Here is a 14,641-nt window from a genome sequence, read left to right on the forward strand (position 1 = left end):
GGCGTGATAGCGGCTGTACTGTCTGGTCCGTCGTGATCAAACGAAAGCTTTTCAGGCGCTGCGAACCGCGACAAACCGCACCGTCACCATACTCGGGGACCACGTGGCGCGGGAGTGCAGACTCCGCGGCGAGCCCACACCCCGCGCGGCGCAGGAGGCCTCGCTGTCTGCGCTCCGGGCGCCAGGGTGCGCTGTGACGACGCTCGGGACGACGGACGGCCGCTCTAGCCGCCCCGGGGAAGTCGCTGTCCTTACCTTCAGCAGGAGCCCGCGCCTCCGTGTCTGCGTCCGCTGGCCCTGCGCTCCGTCCTGCAGCTACCCACTGCCTTCTTGCCGCCCACCATGGCCCTGCTGCACTCTGGCCGCGTCCTCTCCGGGGTCGCCGCCACTTTCCACCCAGGCCTCGCTGCTGCGGCTTCTGCCAGAGCCAGGTAAGCGGGGGAGACGGAGAAGGAACCGGGGACAATAGGCCTGCCCACCCGGGCTGCGGACGCCCCAGGACTTCCACCCCTGCCCCCCAAGCACAAGCGCGAGTATCACACACACGCTTTCTCTGACGCCCCCTCGGCTTCACTGGGGGCTGATAATTGAGCGTCGGGGCCTCGAAGTGACGGTCGGGGTCCTACAGCCCTCCCCTCCCTCGCCCCCAGGACCGTAGGAGAGCGTGCCAACGTGTTCCCCGGGGGTTAGAAAGTGTGGCCCTCTACGGCACCCGGACTCCCATTCACGGGTTGGGGGGGGTCACGAGACGCGAGTTCGGCGCCGTGGGGTGGGGGAGGGGTGGCGAGGGGAGAACACACGGGGCCGCAGTGCCGGCCGGCCTGGCGCCGATTGGCTGCGCCCCCGAGACTGCCTCGCGCCGATTGGCTGCGGCGCGGAGGGGAGCGGGTGTCCTTGATGGGCTACCCTGGGGCACGGCGGGACTCACCTGTCCCGGCCTCGTTGGGGCCTGAGCAGGGTTGGCAGGCCTGGGGCGTGCTGCTGGTCGTGGGCCCGGGGATAGGAAGTATATGGCAGGAAGGCTCCGGGGCTCCGGCTTTCAGGCCCAGCTTTCGTTCCTGCATCCACTGACCTTGGTGCGTGGCATCCTTTCTCCCTACCCCCCACCCCAACCCCGTGTTATTGCCTCAGTTGCCGGTGACCCCTGGGTCGTGTGGCCTTCACGTGGAAAAGAGTCAAGGTGTAGTTCACCTCCTGTTTGACTGTAGGGAGGTCCCGGTTCTTCACCTCACTCTGCACTCATTTATTAATAAGTAAGTAGTTCGTCACCTGTTTCTCAAAGCCAGGTGCTGGATCAGATAGATGCTAAGTTTGAGCGAGAGACAGGTGTCGCTCAAAATAATTTCAAAAAATGTAATTTCACACTGTGTGCTAAGTGGTGCAACAAAAAAGTACGTAGTTGAGAACAAATTAGCAATTCCTTCCCAGTGGAGACCTGAGCCAGGCAATTAATTCACTCAAGAAGGCAATTTGGTGGGGCGCCTGGGTGGTTGAGTGGGTTAAGCCTCTGCTTTCGGTTCAGGTCATGATCTCAAGATCCTGGGATGGAGCCCCACATCAGGCTCTGCTTAGCGGGGAGCCTGCTTCCCCCTCTCTCTCTGCCTGCCTCTCTGCCTACTTGTGATCTCTCTCTCTCTTTCTCTGCCAAATAAATAAATAAAATAAAATTTTTTTAAAAAGGTGGAAATTTGGAACAGTATCCTAAAGTACCTCATAATGAGGAACCTAGTCTCCAACTCTCCTCCAGGTAGATACTGGCTACAGGGAGCAAAGCCTTGGCCCTTACGGGTGCCTTTATTGTTTGCATGTCATCTTCAAGCCAGGGGAACAGTTTGTCCTTTATGCAGCCTCCTGTTGGCAGTACAGTTTTGCTTGGGCTCTCACATTTTCTCTCTCCCTGATTTAGCTCCTCCTTGGCCCCTTGTCAAGGTATGCTCTTTAAACCAGCCTATTTAGTGGACCAGATTGAAGAGGGTTTATCATTTATGCAACTAATACAGAGAAGAGAAAGGGGTGTCTGAAATGATGGGCAAGAGAAAGTCTTTCAACATTGTAGCGATCTTATAGTAATTACTGTTGTATAGATTTGGTTGGGTGGCTTAAAGCTTAAAGTGCTTGGTGAAAATCCCTATGGGTGTGACCTTTTAGTCATTCTTTGAGTGGCTGACTCACTTTTCTTTTCTGTCTTTTCACAATGAGAATGTAAGTTCCATGAGAGCAGAAACCTTACCGACTTTGTTCACTGATGTAAAGTCTTAAAATATTTGAGCATCTGAAGCTGAGAAGGTGTTGTTCAGGTTTAAACAATGATACATGATTGAGTGATAGAGCCAGATTCCGTATCTGGCAGACTGGTAACTGTTCAGACAAGGAAGTGAGAACCTGCATTGCTGCCACTGTGAAAGTGATCTTTACCAAAATCCAAAGCGAAAACATTTAAAATAAACTCAGCTAATTGAAGTTTCTTTTCTTTTCTTTTTTAAACAGCTCATTTTGGGGCACCTGGGTGGCTCAGTGGGTAAAAGCCTCTGCCTTCCGCTCAGGTCATGATCCCAGGGTGCTGGGATCAAGCCCCACATTGCGCTCTCTGCTCAGCGGGGAGCCTGCTTCCCTTTCATTCTCTCTCTGCCTGCCTCTCCACCTACTTGTGAACTCTGTCAAATAAATAAATAAAATCTTTAAAAATCAATAAATTAGCTCATTTTACTACAAGTCAGCCTTGGCAGTCACTATTCTAAAGAACTGAGGATTTATCCTATGAAATAGTTAATTGGTGTTGGGTCATTTAGATGGAACTCTAAGTTCAAATGTTTCATTTAGCTGCGTTTTTTAAACAGAAAGCACTCAACATTTAACCTTCTCTTCCTGACAGCTGTGAAAACATAGTGACATGAGATCAGCCTTAATCCCAGGTCAATGAAGAAAGGAAAATATGCTCATGAATTTGGTTTATAAAATGATCTGTTCTTAATTACTCAGGTTATTTAATATTTAGTGAAATAACTAAAGGAGTATCATGAGACCTTTTACAAAGGCAGTGTGCTCTTGCTCTCTCAAATATGTAAAAATTTTAAAGGAGTGGTACTTCTGGGTTATTCAGTTGGTTGAACGTTTGACTCTTGGTTTTTTTTGACTTGGGTCATGATCTCAGTGTCCTATAGAAGGGCTCTGCACTCGGAGGGTCTGCCTAAAGAGTCTCTCCCTCTGCTCCTCCGTACCCTTATACTCACTGGCTCGCTCTCAGATAAATGAATAAAAATCTTGGGGTGGGGGGAAGGCAGTGTACAATAGTAGTATAATAACCAGTAATAGAAATCAGGATTATAGTATCATCTTTGCCATTTTTAGCTCATGATCATGAACAAATTCTCTCCTTATTTTAAAATAAGAATATGAGGGTCACCTGGGTGGCTCAGTTGGTTAAGCGTCTGCCTTCAGCTCAGGTTATGATCTCAGGGTCCTGGGACTGAGCCCCGCATCGGGCTCCCTGCTCAGCAGAGAGTCAGCTTCTCCCTCTCACCTTCCTCTGTGCTTGTGCTCTCTCTCTCTCTGTGTCTCAAATAAATAAATAAAATCTTTTAAAAGAAGAAGAAGAATGTGAGGAAAAGCATATTTTTAAACTACAAAGCACCAGAGAGGTTCCCAGAAAAATTGCAAGGCCTTTGAATTAGAAATATTTTATTTAAATAGTTTTTACCTAACGTGTTTTGGTTTGCTGGTCAGCATTGCTGACCAATGACCAATGGCTGAGGCTTTGCATTTTTGTCCAAAGTACACTGGTAGGAATCAGTTTGTAGGCCACAGGTTATCACCATCAGTTTTGTCCCTAGAACATTGTTTTCATCTGTTACTGTCCCTTGAAAACATCATGGTTCTTACATTGTGTGCATAGTCCTTACCCTTTTAAGGAATGGAGTAATGAAGGGCACAGAGATTCTGAACATGTTGTAGAACTAATTGAATCGAGTATCCCTGTTCCTACATTTAGATTAAGATTCAATATTGTAAAATTGCTTTTAGAATTTTTAAAAGATACCACTCTATTTTTTTTAAAGATTTTATTATTTGACAGACAGATCACAAGTAGGCAGAGAGGCGGGGGGTGGTAGGGGCGGGGAGCAGGCTCCCTGCTGAGCAGAGAGCCCGATGTGGGGCTGGATCCCAGGACCCTGAGATCATGACCAGAGCTGAAGGCAGAGGCTTTAACCCACTGAGCCAGCCAGGCGCCCCAAAAGATACCACTCTTGATGAGATCTCTGCCAGAAAACTCAAGGGTATAGTTTCAGTGAGAATCTCTGTGCTCAATAAACTTTGTCCAGCTGTTTTTTTGTTTTTTTGTTTTTTTTATTTATTTGTCAGAGAGAGAGGGGGAGAGAGCGAGCACAGGCAGACAGAGAGGCAGGCAGAGGCAGAGGGAGAAGCAGGCTCCCTGCCGAGCAAGGAGCCCGATGTGGGACTCGATCCCAGGATGCTGGGATCATGACCTGAGCCGAAGGCAGCTGCTTAACCAACTGAGCCACCCAGGCGTCCCTCAATAAACTTTTGAAAGAACTTGATGAGGGTGCCTGTTTGGCTTAGGGGGTTAAACCTCTGCCTTTGGCTTGGGTCATGATCTCAGGGTCTTGGCATCAAGCCCCATGTCGGGCTCTTTGCTCTGCAGGGAGCCTGCTTCCACCTCTCTCTCTGCCTGCCTCTCTGCCTACTTGTGATCTCTCTCTCTCTCTGTGTTAAATAAATCTTTCTTGAAAAAAAAAAGAACTTGATTAATAAGTACTTTTCACACCATTTAATAAGAATGGTGCCTTCTGTCCTTGTAGCTTGAGGCAGCAGTCCTGTCATTGTTGGTTAAAGGCCTTGGAGACAGAAATACCTTTTTTAAAAATGAAAATTGCTTACTGGAAGTTTTCTATAATATGTCCTTGACATTCAAAGTATTCCTTTCCCTCATCAGTTAATGACAGTGACGTATAGAGGCAGGTGGCTACATGTCTTCAGGATCTGAATTGTGGGTAGGAAATAAAGGAAGCTTTCTTCAGGCCCAAGTCCGAAGTTGCTTCAAGGTATTTGTTTCTTACTGTTGCTTAGACACTGGAACAGCTAAGCAGCCTACAACAATGAAAAAGAAGAGAGGGATTTTGAGTCCTGGCAATAGAGACAGTGAGGAAAAAGGATAGTAATAATGTCCCCCAGGACTATAGAAAAACTAAGAAGAAATAAGTGAAAAGCAAGAAAGACCTGTATTTGGTCGTAAAAATTATGACCGTATGATTCTTGACTTTTATCTACATACTTGCCTCATCAGACAGGATACTCAGGGCGCGATAGTTACAAATGAAAGCATAGAAGTAATAATTTAGTAGCAGTGATACTAGCTAGCAGCAAACACTCACTCTGTTCCAGGCTCTTAGTGTTTTATATTTAATAACTCCCTTCATCTTTCTGGGGTGCCTGGGTGGCTCACTGGGTTAAAGCCTCTGCCTTTGGCTCAGCTCATGATCCCAGGGTCCTGGGATTGAGCCCCACATTGGGCTCTCTGCTCAGCGGGGAGCATGCTTCCCCCTTTCTCTGCCTGCCTGCCTCTCTGCTTACTGTGATCTCTCTGTCAGATGAATAAATAAAATCTTTAAAAAAAAAAAAAACCTCCATTCATCCTTCTAACAACCTCTAGGATAGGAACTGCTATGCCCTCACTTTACAGATAAGGAAAGTTGAAACTTAGAACTTAATTGGCTTGACTGCTCACCCAAGCTGGTAGGCCGCTGAGCTGTAACTTGACTCCATACAGGTTGCCCAGTACTAACATTTCTAAGGCAAGCTGATAAAAGCCTGGGAAATCCAAAAATGGAATAATTTATCCTTCATTAACAGAATTAACTATATGTAACAATTACAGCTGCTAATACTCAGGCAGTTTTCAAGGAGTCAGAAGAGCATAAATTTAACTCCAGTGTGGTGCCGAGCCATCCATTGTGCCTCATGGAGGAGTGAGGTGCGTGAGTGCTCACTGGCCACTGACAAGTTCAACAACAAAACCATTTTCAAGGGGCGCCTGGGTGGCTCAGTGGGTTAAAGCCTCTGCCTTCGGCTCAGGTCATGATCCCAGGGTGCTGGGATTGAGCCCCGCATCAGGCTCCTTGCTCCCCAGGGAGCCTGCTTCCTCCTCTCTCTCTGCCTGCCTCTCTGCCTGCTTGTGATCTCTGTCTGTCAAATAAATAAATGAAATCTTAAAAAAAGAAAACCATTTTCCAGAAGGAAGTTCTCACTGAGCTTGTCAGCATGGTGAGCACAGAGAACTCTGACTGTGCTGTGTAAAACATTTGATTGGTTAAGATGGCTTCCCTAGCTTCCACCTGTCACTTCAACACCCCCCCACCACCACCACCAAGCTCTTTTTCACCTTTAACCTTTATTCTTACATCTCTGCTGGGAGTGCCTTGTTTCCTCCTGTCATCCTTAGCACTCACCTCATATGTCACCTCCTCCTGGAAGCCTCCCTAAGCCTGTTCTTTCTCTCCCTTCCCCAGGTTATGAGGGCCTGTCCTCAAGGCTATGAAAAATAATATTCTGTGCTCTGAGCCTGACTTTATCACTGTACGTCCCCCCCCCTCCACTGTAGCCTGCATTGTTTAGCACTCCCTGGGGGTCACCCCCCTAGGCCAATGTGGTTGTGAGGGGTGGTTTTACTCTTCTTTATATTCCCAGCTCTTCGCACATAGCACATGCTCAGTGACTGGGATTTAGGAGATCATAAAGACCTTGTTTTCCATAATATGAAACTGTAGAAAGCTTTTTGCTTATTTGCCATGAAGAAAAGGAGTAGAATAATCTTTTTTTCAAAACAGTAATTCACCATGAGTAAAACCTCAGTTTTGATATATTAATGCTGCCTGGTGCCAAGAGAGTGTTTATGGGAAACATGAATGGAGCTCCTTGGGTGCCCTCTTAGAAATCTCAAAGTAGTTTTAGGTGAAAGGTAGCCTGAAAGTTTATGTTTTCTATATTTAGGATTCAGTATGGGAAGGCCAAATCAAAAAAACTGTTAGGTATTTGATCACTTGATTAAGATAAGATTGTGAGTGCCTAAGAATTAATCACTGTCTTAATTAAAATGACAGAACTTTAAAATTAAACATGTGACTTGATTATGAAACCATTTCATATGTGAGGAACTATGTTTTGAGTTTTGTTTTTTCCTTTAACAGGGACATAGGAAAGTCAACACAAAGCATAGAGAAGTAGTCTAGTAGAACAAAGAATATCCACTACCTAGGCAGATTACACAGGAGGTAAAAAAATTACGTTTTGTGTTACAGGTAAAGTCATTAATCACGTAACCAAGGAAGACTGAGCAAACTTTTTTTTCTTCCCTCTTGTATGGTTCATCCTGAGCCTGCAGGGAGCAAGCTGGCTCCAGACTTCTCCAGTTCCGCATTTCTTTGCTTCCAATTCTTACATGTCCAAAGATAGGACACACCTTTGCAGGTGGGAAGACTGAGCAACTTTTAAAAATGTTAACACCTGGGTGGCTCAGTTGGTTGAGAGTCTACCCTTTGCTCAGGTCATGATTCCAGGCTTCTGGGATTAAGCCCCACGTCGGGCTCTCTGCTCAGCAGGGAATCTGCTTCTCCTCCTCCCTCTGCTGCCCTCCCTGCTTGTACTCTCTTCCTCAAAAGAGAAAATTTCATAATAAATAATAATAAATAATAAATTTCATAAATAAAGTCTTTCATAGCTTTTCAGACTCAGTTCTAATGAATCAAGACAAAATTCATTTTCCAAGTTTTGTCCTTAAACGCTCTTTCATATTTATTTAGATATGTGATACTTCAACACAGTGTAACAGTTTCTGAGTTTTATTTTCTGATACAGTAAAATATTGGTGTTACACTACACATAAATAAAAGCTGTTTCAGGCCCTCAACAAGTGTAAAGAATAAAAAGGGATCCAAAGACCAAAATGTTTGAGGACCTTTGCTTTAGGACAACACAGTTTGTTTTTTCCTTTGGAAAACAAAAACATATACAACATTGCATATCTCTGTCACAGTTGATCCTTTCATATTCTCAGCCACTCGTTAAGGAAGTTACTTTCACAGACAAAACCGAAGGGAGGGTTCTAATGTCAGCCCTACACAAGCATTTTAGCAGACCAGTCGACACACCTTCTACAGCTTCTACAGCCACTCATATATCTTTTTAAACTTTCTATGTATATATATATACATATACGTATATGTGTATATATTTTTTTCCCCTTAAAATGACAATAAAGAACATGTTTACTAAAGTGACCCAAAGCTCTGGACTTCTAGTTTCCAGAATGGTGAGAAAATAAATTTCTGTTGTTTAACCTCCCCTCAAAAAGTTGTTTTAATTAATAAAATCACCCAAGGCTATAACCTCTCAAGCACATATAAAAATAGGAAATAAAATATATAAAAATTATGCTTAGTAATCAGTGTGTCTGTATCCTGTCTTACTTAGAAATTATCTACGTTTCCAATAATTAAATAACCCATTAATTAATTCATAATTATATTAGTCTAAGATTTTAAGTTACTTAAAGATCTCAGAAATTATCTTCAAGCAGACATATTAGAAAATAAAATGTTCTCCTAACCACCCATAACTCCAGTCTAATGAGCAAAATATCAAAGTCCAATAGAGGGATATCCTGTAGTATGCCTGGCCAGTACTCCCCAAAACTGTCAGAGTGATCAAAAACAAAAAGTATCTAAAACCACCACCATGAAGAATAGCCCAAGGAGACATGACAAGTGAATGCAATATGATATCCTGGGTGGACCTTTAGAACAGAAATAGGACATTGGGTGAAAACTGAAGAAATCTGAATAAAGTGTGGATTTAATAATGTGTCAATATTGGTTCCTTACTTGTAACAAATGTACTCTACTAATATAAAATGTAAGTAATAAGAGGGAATTCTTGGTGGGGGAGCAGGTGTTGGGAACTCTATAGCAGCTGCTTAATTTTCTGTAAATCTCAAATTCTTCTGTGGGGTGCCTGGGTGGCTCAGTCAGCTAAGCATCTGGCTTCATTCAGCTCAGATCATGATCCTGGGATTGAGCCTGGCATCAGGCTCTCTGCTCAGCAGGGAATATGCTTCTCCCTTTCCCGCTCTCTCAAATAAATAAAATCTTTCTTAAAAAAATAAAGCTTCTAAAAAATTTAACCTACTGGGGTCCCTGGGTTACTCAGTCTAAGGTTAAGCCTCCAACTCTTGGTTTCAGCTTAGATGTTGATCTTGGGGTCATGAGTTAAGGCCCACATTGGGGTCCATGCTGGGGGTAAAGTCTACGAATGAATGAATCTAATAAAAGAGGAAAAAATAGGGGCACCTGAGTGGCCCAATCAGTTAAGCATCTTCCTTGGGCTCAGGTAATGATCTCAGGGTCCTCAGATAAAGCCCCACGGCTGGCTCCGTGCTCAGCAGGGAGTCTCCTCCCTCTTTCTTCCCCTCACTTGTGTACCCTCCTTCCTCTCTCTCCTCAAATAAATAAAAATCTTTTAAAAGGGGGACTCCTTGGGCGCCTGCGTGGCTCCGTTGGGCAACTGCCTTCAGCTCAGGTCATGATCCCAGACTTCCAGGATCGAGTCCCACATCGGGCTCCCGGCTCCTTGTGGAGTCCGCTTCTCCTTCCGACCTCCTCCTCTCTCTCACTCATTTTCTCTCAAATAAATAAATAAATAAAATCTTTAAAAATAAAAAAATAAATAAAGGGGGGCTCCTGGGTGGCTCAGTCAGTTAAGTGTCTGCCTTCAGCTTCGGTCATAATCTCGGGCTCCATCTCAGGATGGACTATAGGCTCCCCTGCTTGGCAGGGAACCTGCTTCTCCATCTGCCTGCCTCTCCCCCTGCTTGTGGTTGCTCACTTCTCTCTCTCTCTTACTCTCTGACAAAATCTTAAAAGAAAAAAAAAAAAAAGCATGTTAGCTTATAGTCCAGTAAACCAATGTAAATTTAGGAAAAGCAAAGCCACATAGAATAAAATGTATGCCTGTATCATACTTAAACATGAATAAATTAAAGACATAACTAGTTCTATTAAATCAGTTAAACTAGTCTCAAAGGGGTTTATATGACTGACGTGAACTTGAATTTTTTAAGCATTTCCGAGTTAGTTTCTTTAAGAAAAAAAACTTTTGTCTAGCACATTTAAAGTACTAGAAATACAGTCTCTATTACACACAATCAGAACAGAACACCTTTGAGATTTTTTTTTAAGTGGAGCCCAATGTAGGACTTGAACTCAGGACCCTGAGATCAAAATCTGAGCTGAGTTCAAAAGTCAGGCCCTTAATGGACTGAGCCACCCAGGTTCCCCAAGATTTTTATGATATAAATTTATCAGTACCCGACAGAGCTGGAAAACATTTCACATTCAGACACTCAGGAGGAAAACAAAAAAAACCTTTCTGAATTACTGACACATAGAGGTCTTAATAGCTCTACAGGTTTACAGCTTTGGCCACAGAGCAAGAGTAAACACAAATGAAAACCTCACAATTCTGATAAAGAGCTGCAAAAAAAAATTTTTTTTTTTTAAGATTTTATTGGGGGGGTGGGAGGTTGGGGTATCAGGTGGTGGGTATTATAGAGGGCACAGATTGCATGGAGCACTGGGTGTGGTGAAAAAATAATACTGTTTTTCTGAAAATAAATAAATTGAAAAAATAAATAAAAAAAAAAAGATTTTATTAGGGAGGGGCCCCTGGGTGGCTCAGTTGGTTAAGCAACTGCCTTTGGCTCAGGTCGTGATCCTGGAGTCCTGGGATTGAGTCCCACATCAGGCTCCTGAGTCTGCCTCTCCCGCTGACCTCTCTCCTCTCATGGTCTCTCTGTCTCTCTCAAATAAATAAAATCATTTAAAAATTAAAAAAAAAAAAAAAAGATTTTATTAGGTAATCTCCATTAGACCCAACGTGAGACTCAGACCCACCCACCACCCCAGGATCAAGAGTCCCATGCTCTACCAACTGAGCCAGCCAGGCGCCGCAGAGCTGCAAAATTCTTGATTAAGCTTCAAATAAACAAAATCAAACAACTAACCAGATTATGCATCATCTCTCACCCAACAGAGACTAGATCTCTGCTACCCGTTTTCAGAGATTACTGAATGGTGAGCTCATAAAACCAGATTTACCATCATCGCTACTGATGAGGACTGGCTTATCGGCCTTAGGTGAACCAGAAACAAAGCCCCAGATTAGTAGCGGTAGGAGACAAGCCAGAGAAACAGTTTTTGCCTCAGGCTCCTTCACACCAGGTATGGAAGCCAGTGCCCGGCCTCTGCTGGAGGGGCTTCTGCACCCAGGAGAATGAAGGTCAGGGTGGCACACAGCAAAGTAAACCCCAGCGCTTGAGTGATGAACAGTCAGGGCATCTGGCTGGCCTGCATTGTCTTGGTAGGACTGCCTCATGTTCTACTCCGCATTCCTGTTGTCTGGACCTGACCGATGCTGACTGATGCCATCCATAACTTGGCTGTGGTGTCGTCTTAATATACAGTGAAAGGGACACCCTTTAAAACCCCTCACTAAGGGGTGACACACTGGAAACAGATGGACTGTAGGCTCCAGTTAACGTCTTCCAGCAAATTCCTCAGTGTTTCTCCCACTGTCCTCTACCTCGTGGCCAGTTTCTGCACCTCATCTACACAGCCTCATTGCTCAGCATACTGCTGCCTAAGTTACCCAGTTCCGTGGGCTTCGTGTCTTTGGCATCAACAAATACTGAGGGATGGGGCTGGGGATAACACTGGACCAAAGGGCTAGAACATCCTTTCCTTCTCCATATGTTTAACCTTTTATATCTTTAAAGCCTGAAAGCTCTACAACTTTTGCCAACCTTTCTCTTCCCAGGGAAGAGAACAGATTAGAAAATAGGGCTCCCTGGGCCCAGCCCTGCCAAGAGCTCTGTTTTGCTGTGTGTTTTCCTTATAATAAAGGTAATTTTGAGGGGCACCTGGGTGGCTCAGTGGGTTAAAGCCTCTGCTTTCGGCTCGGGTCTTTATCCCAGGGTCCTGGGGTCGAGCCCCGCATCGGGCTCTCTGCTCAGCGGGGAGCCTGCTTCCCCCTCTCTCTGCCTGCTTGTGATCTCTGTCTGTCAAATGGATAAATAAAGTCTTTGAAAAAAAAAAAAGTAATTTTGAGGGGCACCTGGGTGGCTCAGTTGGTGATGCGTCCCAGGTCTTGATTTTGGCTCAGGTCATGATCTTAGTCGTGGCCTTGAGCCCCACATCAGACTCGGCGCTAAGTGTGAAGCTTACTTAAGACTTTCTCCCTCTGCCCCTCCCCTACACCCCCCCAACACTCTAAAAAAATATGTAATTTTTTTTCCCAAAAATAGTTATTTTTCAGAGAGAGCACAAGCAGGGGGAGCAGCAGTCGGAGGGAGAGAGCCTCCTGAGCAAGGAGCCCATTGTGGGACTCAATCCCAGAACCCTGGGTTCATGACCTGAGCAGAAGGCAGATGCTTAACTGACTAAGCCACCAGGGTCCCAAGAAACTAAAGTTCTGTTGCCTCTTGAGATTACCTCAGGACACCAAGGAAAGATGAAGTGTACTTCCCTAACAATATAGTTCACCTGGTCCAGGTGGATGACCCCCCCCCACCCCAAGATTATTACGGGATAATTTTTTTAAACATTTTTATTCATATTCAATTAATCAACCTAAAATGTGTTATTGGTTTCAGAGGTACAGGCCTGTGATTCATCAGTCTTCTATAACAGTGCGCATTACATCACATGCTGTCTTTATTGTCTATTATCCAGTTACCCCTCCCCTCACCCCCCTCCCCAGGGGATAATTTTTTAAGGCAAAATCATGACTCTTATAAATACAGAATAATAAACATTGTCCAGCATTTTAATTAAGTAGTGAGAGGATGAATAGGTTGTTACATGTAGTTCTTGCTGATTTTTAATTCCGAAATACCTCGAAATTCTGTCTTCCTCTCTGCCCCTTGTCCTGGTTTAGGCCCCAATCCCTTTATCTCTTTTGCTGAGTAATGAACCAGTGATCCTTCTGCATCCGCTTTTAACACTACATTCAGTACCCCACCTTGTGACCAGATGGGCTCTAAAAAGGCAAGGCTGTTCATGTCACTCCACTTACCTGATCAACCCGCTTCCTCCTGCCCCCCAAAAAACTTCAATAACTGTACATGTTCTCACTATATCCAAGCTGGAACACGGGAACCTGTGTTTTTAACAACCTCTGCAAATGCTACCCTTTAACAAGTTTGAGAACAGGCTAAAACCCAAGCACCTTTATGGGGCGTGGAGGTGGGGGGGTGGTCACGTAACATTCAAGGACCGAGCAAGCAATGGTCCCTGCTTGCTTCTGTCTCTCCTTTTTTTTTTTTTTTTTTTTTTTTTTTAATTTATTTGACAGACCGCACTAGTAGGCAGAGAGAGAGGAAGGGAAGCAGGCTCCCCGCCAAAGCAGAGAGCCTGATGTGGGACTCAATCCCAGGACCCCAGGATCACGACCTGAGCTGAAGACAGCAACTTTTTTTTTTTAAGATTTATTTATTTATCCATTTGACAGAGAGAGAAAGAGATCACAAGTAGGCAGAGAGGCAGGCAGAGAGAGAGGAAGGGAAGTAGGCTCCCTGCTGAGCAGAGAGCCCGATGTGGGGACTCGATCCCAGGACCCTGAGATCATGACCTGAGCCGAAGGCAGCGGCTTAACCCGCTGAGCCACCCAGGCGCCCCTTGCTTGCTTCTCTTATGTTATGTTTTACCACTCTGTTTCTCACAGCCAAATTACATGAAATAGTCTTTGCCTGGGAATTTAGATCAGATTTGGACTGTGAAAGCCTACATATGCACCCTGTCCTCCCCAGGATGATTGGGGTGTCCCTCTTCTGCTCCTCATTGCATTTGCATTTGGTCTTCTGCCCTCCTCTGCAAAGTGCTCTGGCAGATTTGAGATGTCTCTGGCCATGGAAATCCAGCTACTATATTTTCTTTTATTTCTCATTTCAGCTCTTGGTGGACCCATGTGGAAATGGGCCCCCCAGATCCCATTCTGGGAGTCACGGAAGCCTTTAAGAGAGACACCAACAGCAAAAAGATGAATCTGGGAGTTGGTGCCTACCGGGATGATAATGGAAAGCCGTATGTGCTCCCTAGTGTCCGGAAGGTAAGTTTGCCGTCTATCCCCTGCCTTCTTGGGATGGATCAACTGAAGAGAGCTCCTGGAGAGTGGCAGAAAGAGTGCCAGGCTGGGAGTCGGGAGACCTGGTTCCAGTTCTGGCACCGGCTGCTTAAATCACTCAGGTTTCTGGGCTCTGGGCTCCTTGCTGTAAAAGTGACAGATTGGAACTATGTGGTCTTTCTCAAGATTGAACTTAAGTGATTATCTGTAAAGCAGGCATAGTTTCATATTTAATCCTGAGTGTGCGCAAAAGGACTAAGAATTTAAACGTTGCCTCTTGGTAATAAGAATAGCCCTTTGTGGATGAGGATTGCTGCCATTATTTTCCATTTCTCTCATGGTGATGGCCTTAATAAGCTCTCCCACACAGGCATGCTCTGTCCTTTCGGCGAATTACAGAATAATTCGCTCTATTTTTGTGACATTTTTATCACTGTTCTTTCTGTTGGTAATC

The 14,641-nt window shown here is 44.9% G+C and overlaps 1 protein-coding gene, 1 non-coding gene and 1 pseudogene across 3 annotated transcripts in view; 2 read left to right on the forward strand and 1 right to left on the reverse strand.

Moving 5' to 3' along the window:
• Positions 1-221: 221 nt before the first annotated feature.
• GOT2 (glutamic-oxaloacetic transaminase 2) overlaps positions 222-14,641 on the forward strand; it is a 28,695-nt gene continuing 14,275 nt past the window's right edge. For both annotated transcript variants that reach the window (XM_044256023.1, XM_044256024.1), the window contains exons 1-2: positions 222-431; positions 14,016-14,172. In XM_044256023.1, the coding sequence (XP_044111958.1) occupies positions 343-431; positions 14,016-14,172 (246 nt within the window). In that variant the 5' untranslated portion in view covers positions 222-342. The remainder of the gene's footprint in view (positions 432-14,015; positions 14,173-14,641) is intronic.
• LOC122914890 lies at positions 7,366-7,487 on the reverse strand. The gene has a single exon (XR_006385954.1). It is a non-coding gene; the product is annotated as a small nucleolar RNA SNORA38 (small nucleolar RNA).
• On the forward strand, positions 11,341-11,840 carry LOC122911389 (annotated as a pseudogene).

Source organism: Neovison vison, chromosome 7 (genome assembly GCF_020171115.1).
Source record: "Neovison vison isolate M4711 chromosome 7, ASM_NN_V1, whole genome shotgun sequence".
Classification (NCBI taxonomy): Eukaryota; Metazoa; Chordata; class Mammalia; order Carnivora; family Mustelidae; genus Neogale; species Neogale vison.